The following is a 24,684-nucleotide window of genomic DNA, read 5'->3' as shown; positions in this document are numbered from 1 at the left end:
CCTGGGCTTGTCCTCCCAGGGCCCAGGTCTGGCCCGTGTCACCTACATCAGACTTTGAGGGCATGTTGTGTGTACCCAGAGGGGCTTGGCGTGGTGGGCGACCAGGGTATTAAGGGACCAGCACACCCCAAGTCAGGTTCCTCAGCCCTTCCAGTCGGGGGTGGGGGTGGAACCCCCAGTCCCCTCCTTGGCGTCTCAAGGTTAGTCGTCGCACCTGTCCTCACTGTTCCCCTACCTAGGGGCGCCCCTTCCCCCTCTGTGGAGCGCGCGAGTCCAGGGGGCTCCAGGGCTGAGCGAGGAGCTGGGGTGGGGGAGCCCTTGGCGCTGCTCAGCCAATGGGAAGGGCGGGAGCGCGGGGTGTGTGTGTGTGGGGGGAGGGCGGTGCTGCGGGCGCGCGGCGGGAGGGAGGGGGCCGGGAGGCGGGGGCCGGAGCCCGAGGGGCGCGCGCCGCGTTAACCCTTCCGCCGCCGGGCCGAGCCGCAGGCGCAGCCGGAGCCTCGGGCGCCGGAGCGGCTGTCGGCGCGGCGGGCGGGACCCGGGAGCCCGGCGCTCGGGCGGGCGGAGCGCAGCGCGGGGACGCGGCGGAGCGGGGCCGGTAGCTCGGCGGGGGCCGGCAGACAGGTGTGCGGGCGGCCAGGCGGCCCGAGCTCAGGCGGCTCCAGGCCCGGCCCGCGGTCAGGAGCCGGGAGCCGAGCGGGGATCCCGCGCCCGCAACCCAGTCCCGGCCCCGCCCGTGCTCTGCTTGGCCGCGGGGTGCGGGGATCACGGCCGGGCCGGGCCACCCGAAGCCTGTGTTGGGCCGGGCCGGGCCGGGGTGGGTGGGGGCCCGCCCGGCCCGCCCATGGGCTCAGGATGCCAGTGCGGAGGGGCCATGTCGCGCCGCAGAACACCTTCCTGGACACCATCATCCGCAAGTTTGAGGGCCAGAGTGAGTGGGGGAGGGGGCCGGCGGGGAGGGGGCGCTGGGGGCGGGCCGAGTTCTCCCGAGTGTGAATGGAGGGGCGTGCCCGAGGCCGTGTGCATTGGGCTAATGAGAGTCAGTGGGGGCTGTTGGCCTCAAGCCGCGGGCCAGGGGTCGTGAGGGCATGGCTTGGTGCCGGGGCTGTGGGTTTGTGGCCAAGGGGACTGTATTGGGCTGCAGGGTGGGAGGTTCAGCTCAGGCTTTTGGGATCCGGGAGTGTGTGTGACATCTCAAGTGTTCAGGTATCCCTAACTCCCAGTGCCTGGGTGTGGATGGGGCTGTGTGGGGGCAGGGACAGGAAAAGGTAGAGGGTCCAACCGTGAGATACTAAGTACTGTGCCTGAGCGGTCTTGACTGTGTTTTTGAGAGGCTGAGAGCCAAGAACTTAGAGTGAGTGCCTAACCTGCTCTCGGGATATGTGTGTGTGTGTCACCAGTGAGTTTGGTCCTGCATGGGCAGTGGGGAGGAATCTTTGACAGAGCTACGAACTGTGGACTTCCAGGTGAGAGTGTGTCATGGCCTGAAGCGGGGCTTCAACGATCTAACAGGCCCAAGGCAGTGCCCCTATATTGCTGATTTTCCTGTCCTGAGCCGTTTATGGGGGCCACAGCACCCCTAAGGCTGGCCCAGTAGGGGAGGCTTCCAGAAGTGTCCCAGGCTAGGTGAATGTTCTGGTGTGGGTGTTTGATCCTCCCAGGACGCGTGTGTCTGTCTCCAAGGCTGCATGTGCCGTGGTGGGTGTGACTGCCAAGGGCCCTGGGAGCAGGGAGCGGGTGACATTCCTTGCCTGTGACCCTGTGAGCACAGCACAGCGTGTGCTTGTAACTGTGGTGGGGGGGAGGGAGGGATCAGTTCTATGGGCAGCATTGTCTGAAGCAGAGGAACAAGGTGATCCTGAGGGGGAGGAGGAGACTGTGACCGTGGTGGAGGGCCACAAGTGGGGTCTTCTCACCAGCTCCAGAAGGCTGAGGAGCTAGGTCTAGAAAGAATCTGGGTTAGGATCTGGGGGCTCGGCTTCTGGCCCCACCTCTGCCACTGACTGCCATGTGACCTTGAGTGACTCTCTTCCTTGTCAGAATCTGTTTCCACATCTGGAAAGGAGGGGGTGGCCGAAGGAGCCATTCGGGGCCCTTCTCTAGTGGTATTCCAGGAGCTCTGGGAAGGGGTGGGGGTAGGGCCTGCCTTCGAAGAAACTCTCTCTTCTCTCTCTGGGCCTGGGAGCTGATTTCTCTTCTCCAAAGCTGATGTGTGTGGCTGGTAGTCTGAACTGCCTTGGGCTCAGGGGGAGTTGGAGGCCAAGTCAGGGGTCTTTCCATGGGACAGGGAACCCTGACTCCTGAGGTCGTTGGCTGCCTGGGAGTTTTGGGGGCATGGTGAACTGACCTAAAGATGACCCAACTTCAAAAAGTAACTTCCTGGAGCCAGGGTAAGGGAGGGCTTAGGAAAGCAGCCTCCCCGGGTTGGTGGGGGGAGAGGGGTTGCTGCTGTAGCTGCAACCCTTGCCCATGGGATTGCGCAGGGCTGCAGCCGGAGGGCTGTGTCCCCTGGAAGGGGAGAGGGCAGAGTTCCAGCTGCCACCCAAAGCCCCAGCATTAAAGGCCAAAGTGGCCGGAAACTTCTGTGTTTATAAAAAGCTCTTATCCCAGAGCATCTTCCCTGGCACCAGCTGGGTCTGCTGCCTGTCTGTGGCTCACCTGCCAGCCTGGGTCTTGGGGCAGGTGTTGGCGGGAGCCACGTCTAGCTGAAATGGGTCTATGGGGCACCTCTCCTTGATGGTGCCTCACTTCCCGCCAGGCAGTTCCCTTTCCTGGATCTGTCTTCTTACAAGTGGACCACTGTCTCAGGTCCATCCCTGGTTCCTGTATTTTCAGGCATTGGAGCTGTGGGTTCCCTTCCTTGCTCCCTATGACTTTGGGTTTCTGCCTGTGACCCTCAGTGTATTTATTCTCCTGCCAGACCTAGCTTCAAAAGCTGGCTCCTTTACAAGCTGCAGGATGTGGGCATGGCTCTGAACTTCTTTCAAGCCTCAGTTTCTTCCTCTAAGAAACAAAGATAATGATGAGTACCTTATGGGGTCGTCGGAGTATTAAATGAGAAAAAGCATCGCAGGTGCTCACGTGGTACATCCCTCGTCCCCTTTGGAGAGTCCACTCTCCAGCCCCTGACTGCCCTTGGAGGGGTGCGGAAGTCCGGGGAAGTACTGACCTCCTGGGTCCGCAGATATTCGGGAGAATGATTTCCTAAGGATCCCTCGGGGTAAGGAGTGCTCAGTGAGGCACCCCCCCCAACCCCCCGCCCCGTGTCTAGAGAGCAGGGGTCAGGAAGAGAAGCCGGAGGACCTGATGCAAAGGGAAGGCTGGCCGCCATCTCTGGCCCTTCTCAGGCTCCCTCTCCAGGCCCAGTGTTTATCCGTCTGCCGCGGCTGCTGACACACGCGTTGCTGACACCCGCCCAGGCTGGCCTCGGCCCCGATCGCGGAGGGGGCGGGGGGCCGCTGGCAGGCTGCCTGGGGGAAGCCACGCAGCCAGCCCGCGGGACGGACGGGGGAGGGGGCGAGTCGCCTGGCTGGGTCGGCCGAGGCACCTGTGTCGGGGGCACAGCTGCGTCGCCCCCTGCTGGGGACCCCCGTCCTCGCTGTGCTCCCTGGGGCGGGGAGTCCCCGGGCGGGTGGCTGTGTGTGACAAGAGAATGCGGGGAAAGGGCTGGGAGCCCCCGAGGCAGGGGTCCCTGCTCACGTGTCTGCTCCTCCCCGCCCCCCAGGCCGCAAGTTCATCATCGCCAACGCTCGGGTGGAGAACTGCGCCGTCATCTACTGCAACGACGGCTTCTGCGAGCTGTGCGGCTACTCGCGGGCCGAGGTAATGCAGCGGCCCTGCACCTGCGACTTCCTGCACGGGCCGCGCACGCAGCGCCGTGCGGCCGCGCAGATCGCGCAGGCCCTCCTGGGCGCGGAGGAGCGCAAAGTGGAGATCGCCTTCTACCGGAAGGATGGTAGGCGGGGGCGGGGCCGCGACGAGGGGCGGGGCCGCGAGGGACGGGGGGCGGGGCTACGAGGGACGGGGGCGGGGCTGTGGGGGGCGGGGGAGAGGACCGCGGGATCCCGGAGGCCAGAGGGTAGAGGGGGAGACAAGGAGAGTCCCCTGGGGACGTGACCCCATCGGAGGCCACTGCTGTGGGTCAGGTGGCAGGCACGGGCTGGGCATTGGGGCTGCAGGACGGCGTTGGTCTCCTCCCCTCACGCACTCTGGCGGGATAATTTTCGGGGTGGCCAGGGGTCTGTTTGGCTGTGCGTCTGGCGCCTTCGGTTTCTCCCTCCCGAGACAAACGTGGGCAGGTTGAGGTAGGTGGGCTGGAGTTTGACGGGGCTGGGATGGCAGGTGTGTGGACGGAGTCAGGCTTAGAAGGTCAGGTTGGCAGCTGGGCGCCCACCTCCGGCGGGCCACAGGCCTCCAGCTACTCTAGGGCAGCCCCTCCCAGGTGATTGGTCTGGGAGATGTTACGGAGGGCGAGGCTGGGGGACGGATTGCAGGACTCTGGCTGGCTCTCGGCTGCCCTTCTCCTGCCCCTCTCTCTTCTTTGCTTAAACAGCGCCTGGCGGGAGGTGTGTGCCTCTCCCCACAACCTCAGTTCCCTTTGTCTCATCTAATGAGCGCCCGCCCACCAGCCCCTCCCCGCACCAGGTGTCTCCGCTCAGCCGCCGCCTCCCAGCCCTGCTCGGGGCTTCCGGACAGTGGATAAACAGCGCGCCGGGCGGGGCTGCTCCCCGCGCTGTGCCTGCCCTGGGTGGGGTGCGCTCTGCTCAAGGAGGGCAATGAAAAGGCTTTCGAAGCCTGGCAGGTATCCGAGGGCTGGCGAGGTGGCTCCCGAAGTGCCACTGGACTGGTCCTGGGCACCCAAACTGCTTCTCACTGTGTGTCACTGACGAGCACTTACTGAACCCCTGTGAGCCAGGTGCAGCCCCAGGGTCTTTTAGATGGAGCAGTGGACTAGCCAGGTGAGATTACCGCGGGAAGGGAGTGTACCTGCTGCACACCACACTCTGCCTTGGCGGACAAAGTGAGCCAGCGGCCCGTGTGCACCTGTCCTATAAACATGTGCACAGAGTCACCTTGCGCTGCCCTGTAAAGGCTTGCCTCCCTCCACGGCCCTGTTTCCGCAGGCCTGTATGGCCTGTGACTTTCCTGGACAGCATCAGAGGGGGCACTATCCCTGGGGCCCTGTGAAAGAGAGTTTGCTTATGGAAAAGTGGGATTCTGGCTGGGAGGCAGGAGCCCGGGAGACCAGATGCAAACTCCGAGGGCAAGGCCTTCCGTTGTGTTTTTTGTTTTGTTTTGTTTTGTTTTTTTTTTTCACTACAGTCTCCCCAGAACCATTATCAGAGCAGATCTGTTTTTATATATGCCGGGCCGTGGAGTGCTAGCTAGCAGGGGTGGGCGGCTCCCAGTACTGGATGCCCGGTTAAATGTTTCACTCACATTATCTCGTGGAATCTTCACAACTCTGGGACGTACGTACTATTTTTATCTCCATTTTATGGATGAGGAAACTGAACTTCGGGGAAATTAAGAAACTTCCCCAAAGTCACACAGCTAGAAAGAAAGTGGCAGAGCTGAGGGATGGAACCACGTCTGTCCTGAGCGGAGCCCTTCCCGTTCTCACTCTGCTGTCACCTATGAGAAATGACCCCAAGTAGTTACAGGCAGATTATATACTGCACGTTACTTTATGTACAATTTTATTTTGGAAGTTCACAAACCATCGGTATAATGAAAAGAATGAAGATGCCTACGTCCCGGGTTCAGGTCTAACACCAGAAAGTGTGTGATATGGGAACTTGGTTACTGCTTTGAGCCTGTTTCTACTTCTAGGATAGTGTGCCTGCCCAGCCCCTTGGCAACAGGGACCTGGGTTCTTCTGTCTTCCCCGTAGTGTTTGGGGAGCCCTCCTTCTTGCCCCAGGGAGGCTCTTTTGGGGAAAGATAGCCATGGGACACCTCCTGCAGAGATGCTAACATGGGATCTTGGTGACCTCGAGGATCACTTAATCCAGCCCACTTGTGTTACTGACGGAGAAACTGAGAAGCAGAGGTCCAGTTACCAGTTAATCAGTGGACAAAGTAGGATTAGAATCCAGGCCCCCTGCCCAAGCTCAGATTGTTTCCTTCTTCCAGTTACTTCTCCAAATGGGGCTGCCACCCAGAAAGTCATCTCTGCCTGCCCTCTTGTCTGCTCTCACCTAGTTTCTCCTGTTGGGCCACAGTCTGGCCTTGTCCCCCATTTGTCCTGGTACTTGAGGTCTGGGAGGCAGACTCCCTCTGCCTCCCTTCCCTCTGCCTCAAAATGCTTAGTCCCTTGGGTGAATCCCTGGGGCCCGGCCTGTGCTATGTTTGCACGGACACGGGAGCTCACACCTTTGTGCGTGGGCTGGGTAGTGAGGCTGAGGCCAGGGATGCCCGAGCGGCCCTTGTTTCTGTCCAGGCCTTTTTCTGGTCTCTGCCTGGGCCAGCCACAGGAGAGTGGGTTCCTGGGCTTCCGCCCCAGGGAGGTGGGTGGCTGGGAAGGAGGCGAGGCCTCTTGCTGGCAGGCGCCACTGTGGCCAGCTGTGCCGTGTCGGTGCCTCTGGTCTAGCTCTGTGCAGTGTCAGGGCCTGAAGCCAGACAGCCCCATTATTTAGGTGCTGGGATTGCTGGGGGGTGGGGAGGCCGGACTGGGGGTGGAGGGTGGGTGTGAGCCAGAGGGAGAGACTCCGGGGCCCTGTATCTGTGCCCCTTAACATCAGATCTGGCCCAGAGTAAGGTGGAACTGGGGACAGGGATGGCAGGCGGTCGTACCCCGGGGCCGGGTCCTGGTGGCAGGTGCTGCTGCTGCTGTGCACCTGTGTCCCTACATGACCTGAGAAGGGGCTGTGGGTCCCTTGGAGCAGGGCTCCTCTTCCCTTGCTCCCTCACCTGCCGGCCTCGGGGAGGTGCCCTACTCAGGTCCCTTTTGTTCTCTCTGCTCTTTGTTCTCCCTACGCCCCGCCTCCCCCAGAGTCCAGCCCCAGAGACGGAGTCCAGCAGCCGCTTGTCTGCTCCTCTTCTGCCTCCCAGTGTTGGCCTCCCCGCCAACTCCTGCCCCCTCGGTCTTTTATGTCCTTCCCCTTGCACCTGTCTCTCTTCTTCCCTCCCTTTGGCACCCCCCCCTCCCCAGCCTTCCTTCTTGCCTCTCTTCCTCTGCCCCCCCCCAGGCTGTATCTGGAAATCTGTCTCTCTCTCTCTGCCTGTTCTGGCCTGGTCTCCTTGTCCCCGTGTCCCTAGGAGCCTGTGCGTGGGTGGGGATGGGGGTGTCTCTAGAGAAGAGTCTGTCGCTTCTCCACTCCAGCTGCAGGCCGGTTGCCATGGTAACAGGGTCAGAGGGCCCCCACTGCAACAGCTGAGCTGTGGGCTGGGGGAGGGGTGGAGACCAGGGGCCAGCCTGCTCTCTAGGGTCCCTGGTGCCCCTAGGGAGCCAGCGCCCCTGCGGTGGCCCCAGACTCACTGGTCTGTGGTCCCCAGACTCAGACCTCAGCTTCCCCGGTGCTTGGGCAGATGCTTCTGGCACAAGCGACCCTCCATGTACCCCAGGCTATTTCCCCATTTCCTCCCTGTCCCCTGACATCAGACCCCTCACTGTGATACTCCCACACTCCGCTCTACTCCATCCTGGCCAATCCCTCCCCAAGCTCAGACAGCCACCCCCTCTGCCCTGCCAGGTCGTGATCCTCAGGCTCCCAGACCCCCATCAATTTGGTTGCCCGTGAAGGAATTGTGCATAGATTGGGTACCTAGGCAGATCAGATGGAGGTGGGTCCCAGGTGTGTCCTGTGTCCCTGCGATGGAGCAGACCAGAGTGATCCCCGGGGCAATGAGGGTGGACACAGGTAGCACCCTTCTCGGGGGGTGGAAGCCTCAGGAGGGCTCCCTTGGGCCTTCCATTCAAGGCCTGAGTGGCTTGGATATGGCACCAGTGAGAGCCCCTGCCCCTTCCCCTGTCCCTGCATGGTTGTCAGGAGCCAGGCATAGGGGCCTGAGGGGCTCTGCTATGCCCAGCCAGCACTTTCTCTCCAAGGGCCCGAGGGAAGTGTCATTCCTGTGCTGGACTAGGGTGCCCTGGCCTGCTTGGGAGCTTCCTGGCCCGGCCCCAGTGCAGGGGTGAGTCGGTCTGCCAGGACTGAGGGTGTTCACCACTTCTAGCCCGCTCTGGGGTCTGGAGAGTGTCGGGAGGGTGGCTCCTCCATGTTGTGTCTGCCGTCGCCCCCGGAGAGGAGCTGTGTAAATATTTGTGCAGAACGTCGTCATCTGCAGTGAGAGCAAAGTTTGACGGTGGCCTTGGGCTCTGGGGAGGGGAGCTGTGGGCATCGGGAGGGCCAGCGTGGGAGTGTGAGATGGGGGGAGACTCAGCCTCTTTGCTGCCCTGAAGTGGCTTCCAGGGTGGTGTGACTTGAGAGGTTCCAAGAAAGTCCTTTTACATTTAAACATCTCCTCTGACGCTGCCCCAAATGCCTCCATCAGGGGAACCTTTGGTTTGGGTTGAGAATGAGCTTTGTTTTTTTTTTTTTAAGATTTTATTTATTTATTTGACAGACAGCGATCACAAGTAGGCAGAGAGGCAGGCAGAGAGAGTGGGAGGAAGCAGGCTCCCCGCCGAGCAGAGAGCCTGATGTGGGGCTCCATCCCAGGACCCTGAGACCATGACCTGAGCCGAAAGCAGAGGCTTTAACCCACTGAGCCACCCAGGCGCCCCATGAGACTTGTTTTTGAAAGACGTGTTTTCTCTCTTCACCCTCACCTGTATGCAGGGAGGGATGTGGAAATCAGCTCTTTCGTGTGAGGGACTTTAAGAGAAATGTTCCTCCCTGACCTGGGCAGGAAGGCCTGAAGAGGGTCTGTGGTGGGATACCTAGGACAGGTGACAAGACTGTTAGAGCCTCTGGATGAGCTGCTGTCCCTCCAGGTCCCCTCCTGTCCTTAGTCTAGGGGCCCATGCAGGTCTCCCTGCTGTGAACTGTGGTTGGCCTCAAATGGGTCCCTTCTCCCTTCAGGTCACATGCTTGTGGGACTAAAAGTACCCTGAGGGCCAGGAAGTGTCTTCTTGGCCATACTCTCCCTCACTCAAGTTCTGGGTGAGGTGGGCGTGTCTGGCATCCCTCTGCTAGATTATAAGCTCCGCAAGGACAGAGAGCAGTCGTGTTTTGTTCTCTGTCGTATCCCTGTCTAGTGCTCGCTGGAGCTCCGTACATACTTGCTGAAGGAAGGAAAGAAGGAAGGGAGGGAGGAAGGAAGGAAGGAAGGAAGGAAGGAAGGAAGGACGAATGGAATGGATGCGGTGGGCAGTGCAGAAGCCTTCTGCTGGGAGTCAGTGACTTGGAACAGTGTCTGGCTTAGTTCCAGACTTGCACCTGCTTGGCCATCAGCTGTGCCCTGCCCCTGCTTGAGACCCCTGCTTGCCTCTCCCTGTCCTTCTCCAGGCTTCTGCTGGCCCCGGCTCCTGCCTCTTCCACAAATCACTGAAGCCACACGTTTGTGTGCCGCCCCCTTCCTGTTCTCTCTTTCATTTCACTTTTCTTCTTATCTCGCTCACCGGCCCCATTACCCTTCCCTTAGGCAACCATTCAGATGTACTTGCTGGGAATGTGTTGTTTGCACGTATTCTCACGAAATGTGTATTTTGTCTGGATATGTATAGGTTTAACTTGTGTAAACGAGACGTGCTATATTATATTCTGGTGCTCACGTTCCTTCCACGGGAGTGTGCCTTTAAGTCCATCCAGTTGTTACTTGACATCTAGTCTGTAGCTTCAGTCTTTTTTTTTTTTTTTTTTAAAGATTTTATTTATTTATTTGAGGGAGAGCATGAGCTGGGGGAGGTGTGGTGGGAGAGGGAGAAGCAGACTCCCCACTGAGCATGGAGCCCACACAGGGCTCGATCCCAGGACCCAGAGATCACGACCTGAGCTGAAGTCAGATGCTCAGGAGACTGAGCCGCCCAGGCACCCCCACCCCCAGCTTCATACTTGATGGCGTGTGCCGACCTCAGTTTACCTGCCTCAGTTTACCTGCCCGCTCTCCTGGGCAGCCATCTCCACATTTCCTCCATAAATAACATTGCAGTGTATATCCCGAGCCACGGCTCCTTTTGGGCTCCTGTGAGGACGTCGCTGGGCCGCATCCCCAGGGGTGGAATTGCTGGATGGCGGCGGTATGTGGACACTTAATTCAACTAAGCACTGTCACACTGGGCACCAGCATGGTGGCCCCGCCCTGTAGCCCTGCCACACTTGGCGTTATCCACTTTTCTAATTTTTGCCAATCTGATAGGTGAGAGTAATAATTTGCTGCCTTAATTTGCATTTCTTTGATACTGTGTGAGTCCGGCACCTCAGGCTTGATCGCTTTTCCCGTTGACTTCCCTGAGAGTGGTCTGCTTGTGTCCTGGCTCACTTTTCTAGCGAAGCCGCCGTCCTTTGTTCTTGGCGATTTGCAGGAGTTGCTTCTGTATTCTAGACACACAAATGCTTATATTTAAATATTCAGCACATGGATTCTAGATGGTAATTCCTGTTGACTTGAGATGTTGCAAGTATCTTCTCCCATTCATTCATCTGTTAAACTTGCCCCACTGAGACACTTCATAATGATACAAGTTAATATTCTTCAGGTTTGTTTGGGCTTTGGAAGTTTTGTTTAAGAAAAACTTCACCATCCTGAGGTTGCAGAGGGGTCCGTTTTCTTCTATTAATTTAATTGTTTTTCCTTTCTCGGTTGGCTTTCGTCCATCCTGAGCCTCCCTCTGTGGTGTCGAGTACGGATCAAGTTGTATTTTTTTCCGCATAGTGAGCCAATGATCGCAACACACCTAGTAAGCAGCCCGTTCTTTTCCAATGGTTCGTGGGGCCACCTTCATCGTAAGCTACTTGCCCATCTATGCATGGGTCTGTCTTTGAGCTCTCTGTTCCGTTCTAAACATTTATTTGTTTGTTCTTGCGCCAGAACCACACTAGGAGAACAACAGTGGCATTTAGTAGTCTTAATCTGAAAGACAAATCTTCCCAAATCTTCCCTCTTTCTTCTTCTTCTTCAATATTGACTTGGGTGTTTACAGACCTCTCTTCTTCCTTATGAGCTTTCAGAAAGTATCCCGAGTTCTGGGAAAGAAAACCCCACTAGACTCTTGACTGGAATTAGATTAGTTTTATAGATTAATTTGGGGAGAACGGACATCGATATAATATCTGTCCCATCCAAGAGCCTGGACTTTTTCTCCATTTATCAGATAGTTTCTGTGCCCTTTATTAGTTTAAAGTCCACCCCCCTCCCCCCGTCTTCCCGGCCCGGCCCGCAGGCTTTGTGTTTTCTTCGTCAGTTCTAGTTACTTTACAGTTTTTGTTGCTATTACGAGAGAGAGAGACTTTATTGTTGAATACCTATTCCCATTGCTGTGCTGGTGGAAATACTGCCTTTGGTGGCTGACCTTGCATCTGGCAGCCTCACTGAGCTCCCTTATTTGTTCTAATTGTTTATCTGTTGATTTTGTTGGCTCTCTGGGGAGATGATCCTATCATTTGCAGATAATGCCGGTTTTCTCTATGTTTGGGTCATTGCCACATGTTTTGCTGGTGGGATGTTCCACGTGCACTTGGATTTGTTCTTTGGAACGTCCCAGCGTCCTGGGAGCTGGGTGAGTCCTGGAGGGATTACAGCTCTCCCCATGACTGACCGAGGGATGGATGGGAGAGCGGAATTGGGGTGGGTGTGCTCAAGGCGCCCCCTGACTCTCTGGGGTACACTGGGAGCCAAGGTGGGTGCAGAGTTCTGGAGGTGGGCAGGAACCCCAGGTTGTTTCCTGTTGGACCTTGGCCGTGTGCCCTTGCTGCCCCATGGCAGGCTGTGTGGGAGTCACAGTGAAGAGTGCCGGTAAGGGTCGAGGTTCAGGAGCACCACGCGTTTGAGGCTCCTGCTCTGGTCCCCTGTCCTGGTTCCTGGACCACCAGCCTTCATGTTCCATTCTTTTTTCTTTTCTAAAGATTTTATTTATTTTTTTGAGAGAGAGCGAGCTAGAAAGAGAACATGAGCAGGGGAGAGGGGCAGAGGGAGAGGGAAAAGCAGACTCCCTGCTGAGCAGGGAGCCCGACATGGGGCCCGATCTCGGGACCCTGAGATCATGACCTGAGCTGAAGGCCGACACTTTAGTGACTGAGCCACCCAGGCGCCCCTGCATTCTGTTGGTAAGTTTTAATAGCACTTCCACAAAAGACACCTTGATTGTCACCGTGGTTCCAGCCACTGTCTAGACTCAGGATGGGTTTGAAATGGGTAAATTCCGTTGTGAAAGGCCAGTTAGTCTCCCTGGATCTGAAAGGGAGCTTGCAGGGTGGGGAGATCGCCCTGCTCACACCCACCTACGGGCAAGTCACTGCTCTGAGGACTAGTCCTTGCACACCTGCTTAACCCGCACCTCCTGTGAAGCCAGCCCGGCCCTGGCCTCAGGGCTCTGTCTTGGGTGGGGATGCTGGGAAGAAGGAAGCTCACCCCAGAAGCCAGTATACAATTATCTCTGAAATTAGAGATATAGTTTTAGAAATTCTCAAAAAGAAACATCACGGGGGCCACATGGAGCAGTCAGTAATGTCTTTGTAGATGGGAGCCCTGTGGGTCCTAGCGGGATGGCAGGAGCTGGAGAGAGGAGGGCTGGGGCTCTGGGAGTGGGAGTGCCAGGTGAAGCTGGGGTGCACTGAAGGGGCTCAGGCAGCTAGTGGGCCCCAGCAGGGGTGGGAGGGAAGGTGAGCTGAAAGGTCTGAGTTGGCTGGGATCAGGGGGATTTCTGGAGGATTCTGGTGGGGTGGGAGTGGAGGGGCAGACTCCAGGAAGTAGGAGGGGGAAGGTAGAGCTTGGAGGAGGAGAAAGAGCTCTGGAGAACGGAGCTGTTGAGCAGCCTTCCGCACGTGAACATGGCCTAGTTTCACCTTCCCAAGGCTTCAGAGGTCATGGCTCCCAGCTTATAGACGTGTGGCTGTGTCCCAGGAGGTCGATGGGGCTGGGACCCGGAACTTGTCTAGAAAGGACTCTTCTTCTCTCGAGGCTGTTCCAGTGTCCCTGGGGAAAGGTGGCACAGGCAGGCCACAGGCTGTGGGTTTGCAGGGGCGGGGGTGGCAGTTGGGACTACTGCACAGAGGCCCCTGAGGCCCTCTCTATGACCCTATGAATCCCTGGGAAGATGTCAGGCTGTAAGGGCTGGGGGAGGGGAGCCTGTATCATGGCTCCCCAACCCTTGTCCTGTGGTGGGCATTGTGCTTTGCTCAGCTCCTGGAGTCAGGGCCAGAGGCCTCTCTGTCTCTGACACACACACACACACACACACGCGCGCGCGCGCGCCTCTCAGGCTTCCCTGCTCTCAGCTCCTGGAGTCAGGGCCAGAGGCCTCTCTGTCACACACACACACACACTGGCTGGCCTCTCAGGCTTCCCTGCTCTGTCCCCTGGGCGTTCAATGTCCCTGGCCTTCCCTAGGCCCCCGGCTGCCCATGAGAGTGGTGTTAGCAACACGGTGGCCCCTGGCCAGGAGCAGCTCCTGCTGCATCTTCCTGTCGCCACCACCAGGCTAAATATAACCTGACACTGCACAGCCCTGGGCCGCCGGAGACAGCCTCTCTGCCTGGGGGCGGACAGGGAGGACTGGAGCCCCAGCCTCCTGCCCTCAGTGTGACTTTGGGCCCAGCTCCTCCTGCTGGGAGGTGACAGGGGTGAGGAGGGCTGCTTCCCTGAGGTCACCTTCCCTGCAGGATCCCAGCACCCTGCCTCGTTACAGCTCTGGATGCTTCCACAAGGCCATCTGTCATGTCATCTGGCATCCAGGGCAGGAATCACTTATCCTTGCAGTGCACACGGGGAGACTGGAGCTCAGAGAGGTGGGTAACCTGCCCACCATCACACAGCAGTTGCCCTGTCCCCGGTTGGGGCCAATCAGCTCAGCTCCATGGGCTCCTTCCTCTGCCCTCTGCCTGTCCTCCCCCATCTCATGCTGGGCTCTGAACTAGGGTCCTTCTGAGTCCTTGACTCAGTGAGGGCAGGTGCTAGGGTTGTTTTGTTCGTGACACCCCAAATGTTCACATGCATATGCTCAGGGAGAATTTGTTGGGGACAAAAAGCCACCCTCAAAAAAGCAGGGATGACATCTGGTTTACAGATGACCAGCCAGAGCCTCTGACCTGAGGAGCCTGTCCAAGGACACTCAGGGTCACTTCAGTCCTCCCTTTCCCCGTCCGCCTGGTGCCACCCAGAATGATAAGGCCTGCCCCTGTTGAAGCAGAACCTGGAGCCACGCCAAGGCCAGGGGTGCCCAGAAGTGGGAAATGGGGTTTGGGACTGTGGGTGGGGTCCCAGAGCCTTGGATGGGTTGGGATGCGGGGCAGGGATGTTGCCCCTGGGTGCCCTGCTGGGCGTGGGGTGGCACCAGGGAAAGCCAGTCAGTGTTGTGTGCTGGTGGGTGACAGCAGGGAGTCAGGAGGAACTGTACCTGGCACACTTGGAATGTGTCCCTCCCCCACCTGTCCCTTCTCTCCTTCGTGTCTTGCTGGGAGCTGCATAACCTCCATGGGCCATTAGGATCCGAGGCACAGAGAAGCCTGTCAGAGGGTGACTGTCACTCACCGGTAGACTCCCCGGTCCTCGGGTCTGTCCCCACAGGGGCCCGAGGTGCCCTGTGCTCCAGGAGGCAGGCGAACTCTGGACATGCCTTCCAGAGTCTTCAGCTGGGGCTGGGCTGGGGAGGATGTGAGCGGGCTATTCTGCATCAGCCACGGGAACCTGGCTGGCCCAGGGGCCTCTCCCTTTCCTCCTTCTCCCATTTAGCAAGACTTCCCTGGGGCCCGGCTCCTACCTCACATATATCATGCCATTCATCCCTCAAGCCCCGTGGGGTGGCCGTGATCTTCCCGTGTCACCAAGGAGCCCCCGGAGGCTCGTGGAAGGCAGGTGACTTGCCCAAGGTCATTCGGAAGCAATGAATGGCTGCCACCTGACTGCGCAGACAGTGTGGGGTTCCTACTTCTCCTCTCCAGTTTGTCCCTTCTGGGCTGCTCCTGGCGCCGGTGGCCCTGGGAGCGTGGGCCATGCCTGCCACAGAGTGGCTCTAGGAGGAACTGCAGGCTGGCCCAGCTCTGGGTCCTGTCCGCCTCTGCTCCAGGTGGAGCTGCCGGCCCTGGGGGCCCTCCCAGGTCGGTCGGAAGAGGAAGCAGAGCAGAGCGACAGGCAGGGCCTGGGGGTAGGTGGGCATGGGGCTAGTGGAGGGCAAGGTACTGTCCTGTCCTGTGTGCGCAGTACCAGCCCAGGGGTCTCCGGGAGGCGGCTGAGCCACCGACTCTGGTCATTTCTTCTCTGCTGTGAAGTTGGGCGAAGGTCAGAGCCCTACCACGCACCGGCTGCAACCCGCTCTGTGCTGATGCCCGGCTGTCCTGTCTAACCTTCAGCTGCCCTCAGTGACGCCCACCCCCCATCATGCCAGCCAGTGACGGGATGGGGGCCGCCAGCAGCTCCGGCTGGGGATGGGTGATGGGGCCGTCCGTGGAGGTCCTAGCCGAGCTGGTTGGGCGGTGGGAGGCAGAGCCCCAGAGAGTCCTAGCTGACTTGGGGCCACCGGCTCTCCTTCTTCCTTCCATGCCCCCCTGAAAATAGCAGCTGGAGCCTACCCACCCCCCAACCCCGCAGCCCTCGGGCAGGACTCCAGTTCACATTTTTGGAATAACCAGGGCTTTGACAGGGTTATTTGAAAGGAAAAATTCCTTGAATGTCGAGGAAGGGAGAGGGCCAAGGGGGCCTTGTGTGTGAGTGTGTGTCTGGAGTGGGGAGCCGGTCGGTACCGCAGGGGGGCTCGGGGCTGGAAATTCTGCAGCCCTGGCAGGCTGGGGCTGGCAGGTGGGGTGGCAGTTTGGGATGCCAGGGTCCCGGGCTGCCTGCAGTGCAGAATGCAGAGAGGCCTGAAAGGAGTGGGCATGGGCCATTGAGGGCTGGGGTTCAGACTCCTGGGGCTCTGTGTTGGGGACAGAATCCCCAGGCCATCCTGAAGGGTTGGGCTCATTTGGGTTCCAGACTCATGGAGTTTTCTGAGACCAGTTTCCTTGTGAGGAAGGGGAATCAGGGCCTGGATCACTGGGGGTGCCAGGGGTGGGTTTTGGGGGTCTCCAGGGCTCAGGTTTCCTGGTCTCTGGCCTCTCCTTAGTCCTGATGAGGGCCAGTCCCTGTTCAGGCCGCTGCCGGCCATCACCATATTAGGACATAAACTCTAGGCGGGCTGTGTGGGTGCCAAACAGTCTCCAGCTGGGCCCGGCCCCCGGCGGCCCCGGCACCACAGCCTGGCTTCAGCCAGGCCATGTCAGAGGCTGGAGGTCAGGGGACCGCTGCTGGAGGGAGACCCTGACAAATCCCCCAGCTCAGGTCTCGCAGGCCAAGCCGGGAGGGCCAGGATGCGGTGAGTGGAAGGGCTTCGGGGTGGGGCGGAGAATTCCTGGCCAGCCCCTCCTCTGGCCCAGCCCCTCTCAACCTCATGCTGTCCTGTCCCAGTTGGTTTCAGAGGATCTCCTTCTGCTAGCTCGATCCCGCAGCCCTTAAAAGTGCCGATCTGCCTGCCTCTCCCGGCCTCCCCCAGCCAGGGAGCATCTCCTAGGACTCATGCCCTTTGCACCTGGCCTGCTCAGCTGAGGCTCAGCACCCAGGGCCTTGTTGGCAGGCATCAAGCACAAGCCCAAGTCCAAGGCTGACAGCCCCAAGTTTGTTGGCCTCAGTTCAGCACCCACACTTGTTCTCCGCCTTTCTCCTTCTTGACCCCTTCCCCACTACCCTGTCCCTCACACCCGCTGCCAGGGCCTGCTCCTTGGGGCATGGTTCTAGGTGCTGGGCCCTTCAGAGGGATGGTAGACCCTGGGGAGTTAGGCCCCTACAGTTCAGAGAAGACAGATGAACACGGGGGAGCCAAAGCAAGGAAAGAAATCTCTGCCCTAGAAAGAGAGGGAGATGAGGAACTTGTCTGGTCCCTGTGGGGTCCAGAAAGAAGGAGGAACAGGCTGTTTCATCCAGGAGGGCTTCCTGTTGGTAGGGGTTCTGAGCTGGGCCTTAGGCAGAGGCTGAGAGTGCCAGGGTCACTTTCAGAAAGTGACAGAGGGGTGAGGGGATGGTGCTCTGGACAAGGAGCAGAGGTGGACTGGGTGCATTTAGCCTGGGCGACTGACCTCACCTGGAATAGGGGCTCTGGTGGCCAGAGAGAGAGAGAATGGGAGGGGAAGAAGAAAAAAGTCAAGGAACAAGAGAGAAAAATGAGTAACGAGAAGTTGTAGAAGCAGTGCTTCTCAATTCTTTGTTTAAAGATCACTTTCTTTATTTCTATATATTATAGACCAATCCTTTTGTGAAACGCAAAATCATAAGCTTGGCAATTGTGGCAATACCAAATTGTGGCAGCGGTTTCGAGACTGTCCTCAGCTTCTGCACTCACCTTGCAGTGGAGTGGCCCGGCCTGATGTGGGGACGGAGGGACTGCCAGTCCCTCTATCCTGTCCTGGCCACACCGGGGCCTTGCCCTAGGCACTTGGGTGTAGTGACTTGTTTCCTCTTCACAACTCGCTTGAGAATGAGTGATTGTCATTCCCATTTCAGAGGGCAGGGAGAGGAGGCACACGGAGGCTAAATAATTAAGGGAGGGGGAAGAAAAACCATGAGTGACAAAGCAGAGCTGGAATGGGAGCCCGGAGGTCCTGGGCCTGAAGTCTGCGGCCTTCCCTGAGGTGCTAGACTGCCTGGCACAAGAGATAGCAAGGAAAGATCGAGAGGCGAAGGAGGGTCGAGCAGAGAGGCCCTGACAAGGAGCAGCACACTGGAGTGGACAGATGGAGGGCAGGAGCTCAGAGAGGCAGGCACATGGCCAAAGGAGGGGTCCGGGCAGGAGACACCAAGAAGGAGGGGCTAGGAAATGGAGATGGGGGCCGTGGTGCAGGCAGGGACCTGTTCCTAGTGCCACAGCGGCCATGTCCTCTGCTCTGCAGGGAGCTGCTTCCTGTGCCTGGTGGACGTGGTGCCCGTGAAGAATGAAGATGGCGCCGTCATCATGTTCATCCTCAACTTTGAGGTGGTGATGGAAAAGGACATGGTGGGTTCCCCGGTCCATGACACCAATCACCGTGGCGCCCCCAGCAGCTGGTTGGCCCCAGGTGAGTGCAGCCATGCTCTCAGGTCCCTTCCTTGAGGCCCTGAGGCTCCCAAGGCCAGTGCTCTGCAGGAAGGGGTGTTGGGGGGTACTCCTTTCAGAGGCTGGGGAGAGAACACCAAGGATATGGCCCAGTCCCGTCTGGCTTGGGATGGACAGACTGGTGGGGTGACGGATTGAGCCTAGATTCACAGGTCCTTGGGACAGGACTCTGCCTGGTAGCTGCCCCCGCCCGCCCGCTTGGGTTCCTGGACTGTTCCTGTGTTGAGCCCCAGGAATGGGGGATTCAGCCTTCCCACATGGCTCTGGCCACCTTGGAGTGGCTCCCCTGCTCAGAACACTCTGTCTCTCTGGGATTCAGCTCCCTCTCCCTGTGTTGCTTCTGGCCCCCAGTCCTTGTTCCTGGACTGGCCTGCCCCCTGCTCTGGCCTTGGCTGATTAGGAAGGAAAGAGGATTTGAAGGGAACAAGACATGGAGGCCTTGTCTCATTCTCCTGTAACACAAAAGCTCCCCCTTCCTCCATGATGTCCTTTTTGGATTTAATTTTAATTTCCCCTCAGTGTCTTGGCAAAAGATTCCAGCTCTTGGTTTCTCAAGCTCCTACAGCGGGGTATGGCCTGAAGGCCATGACGTTACTCCTCCATGCAAATGCAGGCCGTGCCCTTTACTGTGTGACCTCTAGCACATCTCGCAACTTGAGTCTACACTGGGGATAAGACACCCACCTGCCAGGTTGTAAGAGCTTAGCATAGTTTATGTTGAGCCCACGATGACCTGCGAGGCTCAAGAAATGGTAGTTAATTATTGTCAGAGCCTCAGATAAGATTGTATTCTGGAGGTCCTTTGAGACTTGAGTTCTGTGCAACCAGAGTTGGGGTGAAGGGGTGCCAGCTGCTAGGGCTCCCTCCCCAACCCCTCCACCTCCCTCCCGTTGGTTGGTCGGTGGCTGGGGCTCCAGCTCCCAGGCTTCCCTGTTCTGGGCTGCTCTCCTGACGGTGGTCACATGCCTTCCTCTCACTGCAGGCCGAGCCAAGACCTTCCGCCTGAAGCTGCCTGCGCTGCTGGCCTTGACCGCTCGGGACTCCTCCACGCGGCAAGGGGGGGCGGGCAGTACGGGCGCCCCGGGAGCTGTGGTGGTGGACGTGGACTTGACGCCCGCGGCGCCTAGCCGCGAGTCTCTGGCCCTGGACGAGGTGCCGGCCATGGACAACCACGTGGCGGGGCTTGGGCCGGCGGAGGAGCGGCGTGCGCTGGTGGGCTCTGGCTCCCCGCCGGCAGGTGCGCCTGAGCCGCACCCGTCTCCCCGGGCTCACAGCCTCAACCCCGACGCGTCGGGCTCCAGCTGCAGCCTGCCCCGGACGCGTTCCCGGGAGAGCTGCGCCAGCGTGCGCCGCGCCTCGTCGGCTGATGACATCGAAGCCATGCGCGCAGGGCTGCCCCCGCCACCGCGCCACGCCAGCACCGGTGAGGGCCCGGGAGCCCTGTGGGGGAAACTGCCCCGCTGCTTCCCCACCTGCGGGGCCTGCCCTGTTCCCGCCCCCAGCTTCCCCCTGTCAGCCCCAGCCACACCGGCCAGGAGATGGAAATCCCATTAAGCGCTTACTTAATCCCATTAAGTGGCCTTTTACTCCATTAAATGTCCATTCATCCCGTTACATTCTTCCACTCACAGAGTCTTTGCTGGCTGGTGGGGCTGGCTCGCCCGGGGTAGCCCAGAGTGCAGATGGCGGTGGGGCATGTGTGAAGGGCCGGAGAGGCCTCTGGGTCCTGGCACCACCTGGCCCTCTGGCTGGCGCCCAGTGCTGTGGGTCAAACCCTCTGGAGGACCTTCTTCCTCCCTCTTCTTCCGCCTGTCTCCTGAGTTGACCTCATTGACTCACGGGTCCCGTGGCCTAATTCATACAGGGCCTGGTCTCCACCTCACCCTGTTCCCCGGACTTGGCTTTCCCCTCCACCCTCCAGCGGTGTGCCCCCCACCCCCTGACCCGATTTTCCCCTCCACTCCAGGGGCCATGCACCCCCTGCGCGGAGGCCTGCTTAACTCCACGTCTGATTCCGACCTCGTGCGCTACCGCACCATTAGCAAGATTCCCCAAATCACCCTCAACTTTGTGGACCTCAAGGGGGACCCTTTCCTGGCTTCGCCCACCAGTGACCGGGAGATCATAGCCCCCAAGATAAAGGAGCGGACCCACAACGTCACTGAGAAGGTCACGCAGGTAGGTACTTGGCTTCCTGGCTTTCCTCTCACCTTGGAGGAGCTTATAGGGGTGGGAGAGGGCTGTGGTCAAAGTGGGATGATGGGGGGTCCAGTCCATCTGGCCACTAAGGGCCTCTGGAGGGTGGGCAGACCCACCAGCTGGAGGTGGGGAGAGGGTTTCAGAGCTGGGGTAAGAGGGAACAAGTCCGAAAGGTCTTGAGAAAGGGAGACCGCAGGGGAGAAGAGGGGAGGGGAAGAAAAGAGAGGAAGGGAAGGGAACTTGGGACAGGACAGATACAGAGAACAGGACGATGGGGCACAGGGAAGACAGGGCAGTTGAGCAGGGTGGGCCAGAGAAGGCAGTCCCAGGTGTGTGATGGGGTCTGTTCACAGGGCGTGGTGAAGGAAGTGTGGGGTAGGGTAGAGGCAGACCTATGGAAGATTTCAAATGAGAAGGGGCCATGGAGGTCAAGACTAGGGTCCTTGATTCTTCTAGGCCAATGTGATAAGCTAGGTGGAGGGTGGGGATCCTGTGCTAGGGCCAGAATGGCTGGGAGGTAGCCATCCCTGTCCCTAAACCATGGGGACATGTCGGGAGGGGAGTGTATGATGGGGGGTGCACAGATACAGAGGGACCAGGTCCCTAAATCCCGGGCCAGAGAAGACTGCCCGCCTTTGGAGGCATTGCCCGGTGCCACCACCAGGCTGGTCTCCTGTCCCCTCCTGGCAGCAGGCTTGCTCGTACCGCCAGTCCATTCCAACTCATTCTTGATGTCCTGGCCTTGGGGGTGGGTCAGGAGTGGGCATCCCTGCAGTGGTGGAGGAGCCCGGGACCACGGGGGCCGCTGTCCCACACCTCCTGAGCCTCAGTCTCTGTGGCTCCCTCCTGCCCCTTGCACGGCCGCTCCCTGAGCTGGCCTGAGTGAGGGAGCTGCCCGCTTTCGCTCGCTGTGGTCGCTGCCAGCCTCCTTGGCCCTCCTCCTGGCCCTGCTCCCGCTGCCTCTGGCTCACTGGGCTCCTGCCAGGTCTCCAGCCCCTTGGCCTTGATTCCAGAATGTTCCCCCCTCACCCCAGGCCCCCTGTCTGGCTGCCTACCTTGCTCCCCGTCCTGCCTCTGCCTCTCTTCCCACCTGGAGCCCCAGGTGTGTGCCCCGCTCCCGGGCCTGCAGCATGTGCCTTTCGTGGTGTGGTCTTGGCGTGGTCCTGTGTGGCAGCGCGCGTGTGCGTTCCTGGCTTTGCCTGTCACCAGGCGGTCTCTCCATCTCTGGGTGTCTGTCTGACTCTGGCTGGCTGGGCACTGGACCGGCGGGGCGGGGGTGTCGGGGAGACTATTAATCTGCGGTGACAGGCCTGGCTGCTGGGGGGAGGGGGAGGAGCACGGGCTGCGGGAGTGGCTGCAGCAGGAGCCCTGATCTGGCTGCGGGGGAGGGGGCCGCTGGCCAGCACGAGGCGGGGCGGGGGAGCCCAGTGTGGCAGGGTGGGGGTGGGGACCTGGGAGGAGGGGCCGGCCAAGGAGCCGAGGTTCCGACTGCGGCGCTGCTGCTGGGCTGGCGGTGGGCAGAGCGCGGCACCCTGGCAGCGGGGCTCGCACTTGGGGGCCATGGGCAGCCCAAGCCAGGAGGGCTGCTGTCCACACTCACTGCCAGGGTGACCCTGGCCCTGGGGCCCAGCCCCAGCGACCCTGGCTTCATGCCAGAGGCTGTCCTGGAAGCCAGGCCGCCAGCTTCTGGGGCGCAGTCTGGGCTGGGACTGCTGCTGGGGTGCAGGTGAGGCGCTGGCCGGGCCCTTGGGCTCCAGGGCAGGCAGGCTGTGGGGAGCCAAGTCTTCCATGGCGACCCCAGCAGGGAAGGCGAGCAGGACAGGGGCTCTGCAGCCCAGGGCCCAGAAGGGCCGGGTGAGGCGGGCCGTGCGCATCTCCAGCCTGGTGGCCCAGGAGGTAGGTGAACCCCCCCAACCCCCCCAGCCACTTTCCCCTTCCCTCCCTGGGCTGGGGCACCCAGACAGGCACTGGCAAGTTGGGTGCGGCCTGGAGGGCTCTGGCTCCTGGGCCGGGCTGGGAGAGGGCATCTGAGAAGCAGGTCGGTCTGTGGAGCCATGGGGTCCGCAGCTCTGCTCATCCCACTGCTGGGCTCTGCTCGCTCTCCTCCAGGCCTGCTGGGCCTGGGTGGACAGTGTTTTTCTTGCCAGGGCTTCCCTTCTTCCATGGCTTCTGTGGCCCACGGTCCTGGCTCCAAATACAAAAAGGAGAGGGAGAACAGGAATGAAATGCGTGCCCAGAGAGGGTGACGGTGGGCGAACGGGGAGGAGAGAAGCATGGTGGGACGCTGAGGGGCCTGCCAGGTGGGACGCTGAGGGGCCTGCCAGAGAAGTTCCGGGTCACTAAAGCTCCCCACCAGGTGCTGGCTTGGACGCCGGGCGCTGGGGAGAGCCTCGGGCTGGTTTAGGGGTCCGGATTTGGAGGCTGAGGCTGAGGAGTGTGTGGGGTCAGGGGCCACCGGATGGTGGTGAGGGCAGGCTGAGCTCAGCCACCTGCGTCACCTCTTCCCGGGGGCCGGTGGCTGTGTTGCCTTCCCCTGGGGCTGTTATTCTGTGGGATGCTCCTGGGAGTCACCTCTCCTTCCCTAGGGAGCGGGGAGCAGGCTCAGGTTGTTGGATGGAGGTGGTTTAGGAGTGAGTCTGAGAACCCCACTCCTCTCCCACCTGAACTCCCTGTGTCCGTTCTTACACACCTCCGGCCCGGGAATGGGTGTGTGTATGGGGGGGGTGGAGAATCCCCCCCACGGGAGACGACCCAGGATTTGGCTGAAATAGGCTTCAGTATTCTATGGGACCAGAAGTCAGGGTAGGGGTTGCCAATCGGGCCAAGGCCATGCGATGAGCTGGTGGTTGCCGAGCACGGCCTGGCCCCGCTGGAGGGGGTCTGTGGATCCAGGTCTTGAGTCCCAGGTGTGTCCCCCGAGTGTGCATTTGAGCAGGGGCGTTGTGCTGGTCTTGCTGGCGCAGGCTCGGGGAGGGACAGGGTGGGGCCAGGGTCTTGCCAGGGGTGTGGTCCAACACAGTCCCCAGGGGGCTTGGCCTCTCAGGCCTGGGGAGCAGCCCCGTCCAGGGGCAGCTACCTTCTGCCCCCTTGTCTGTGGGGGCCCTGGCTGGTTCTTTCTTTAGTCCTCACTTGACCCCGGAAAAGCCATTGGCTCACGCTCTCTGCCTTAAGGAGCAAGCAGCTTGGGCTGAAGGTAGGGAGAAGTGGGGGCCCGGAAGCCCCCATGCTCCCTCCCCTCCCCTGACTGCAGCTGCTCCCCGAGCCGAGCCGTCAGATGTCTCTGGACCTGCCTTGCCTCCCGCAGGGTGGCCAAATCCCCAACCATGGCCCGTGTTATCTTCCAGTTACTTCTTCTAAGGAGATGCTTTCCAAACAGTCCACCTGGGGATGGTGGGTCCAGGGGATCCCTGGCTTGAGTGTGAGTGGGCATCTTTGGGGGTTCTACCTACCCTGACTCTTCTGGCCCAGAGGCGCAAGGATGTGGGGCCCGGGCACACAGTACTTCCTGGAGTGGGGCCAGCAACCTTGGTTCTCAACAGTGTGGGGTGAGGCCTCGGGCTTGGTGTCCTGGGGATGGCAGCGCCAGGCCTGGAGGACCTAGGGACGGAGTCTGGGGTTGAGTCAGATGTCTGTGGGGGAGGGTTCCGGTGGGCAGGGGGAGGCAGCAGGGGACAGCCAGGCTCCTGGCTTAGTGCGGGAAAGCTGGCCTCGGTTCTTCCTAGTTTTGCTTGGGAAGAGAAGGGCACGGCTGCTGGTGTGTAGTGGGGACGGCAGGCCCGCCTCCACCTGACCGTTGAGCCTGTGCAGAGCTGGGTAGGACACTTGGGAACATTTGCTGGCCGTGTTCATGTAGGGAAGTCTATGGCTTGCTTAGGGCTTCTGTGGGCCTTTTTAGGAGTGTGGGAGGGCAGAGCTTGAGGGCGGCCCTGGGTCTGGGGACAGGGGCTTGGGGGGGGTGGCAGGGGTCTGTGCCTTGGTCTCTCTCCCAGGGAAGCCAAGGGGCCTGAGTCTGGGTGGCTGGTACCCTTGGGCCAGCAGCAAAGGGACCTTTAGCCTCTCAGTCCCTGGGCCCCCGGGAGTGGCAGTGCCCACCACCATTTTATGTGTTGAAGTTATGCCTCCTGGGGTTGTCACCCAGGTTTGGAATCTTAGCCCTTGGAGCATTTTCTATACTGGGATATGGTGCATGTGAGTGGTGTGTGTGTGTGGTGTTTGGGGTGGGGGTTGGGCAAGGTCCTCTTGGGGAGTTATAACCAGGGGGATGGGTGTGTGTCA

General features: G+C 60.0%; 1 protein-coding gene across 5 annotated transcripts in view; it reads left to right on the top strand.

Annotated features, from left to right (window-relative positions):
• Positions 1-465: 465 nt before the first annotated feature.
• The window catches only part of KCNH2 (potassium voltage-gated channel subfamily H member 2), a 32,220-nt gene continuing 8,001 nt past the window's right edge, over positions 466-24,684 (top strand). The window contains exons 1-5 of one of the 5 annotated variants that reach the window (XR_007121638.1): positions 466-928; positions 3,722-3,952; positions 18,008-18,172; positions 19,193-19,633; positions 20,177-20,388. Coding sequence is in view for 4 of the 5 variants with exons in the window: in XM_047695880.1 (XP_047551836.1) it covers positions 853-928; positions 3,722-3,952; positions 18,008-18,172; positions 19,193-19,633; positions 20,177-20,388 (1,125 nt within the window). In the remaining variant the exon portion in view is untranslated. Of the gene's footprint in view, positions 929-3,721; positions 3,953-11,805; positions 11,892-17,580; positions 17,600-18,007; positions 18,173-19,192; positions 19,634-20,176; positions 20,389-21,876; positions 22,306-24,684 lie in introns of those variants that run through there. The other 4 variants (XM_047695880.1, XM_047695882.1, XM_047695881.1 and 1 more) reach the window with 4 other exon arrangements.

This window comes from Lutra lutra, chromosome 11 (genome assembly GCF_902655055.1).
Source record: "Lutra lutra chromosome 11, mLutLut1.2, whole genome shotgun sequence".
Lineage (NCBI taxonomy): Eukaryota > Metazoa > Chordata > Mammalia > Carnivora > Mustelidae > Lutra > Lutra lutra.
The sequence above is the reverse complement of the archived record's forward strand: the minus strand, read 5'-3'. Positions and strand labels throughout refer to the sequence as shown.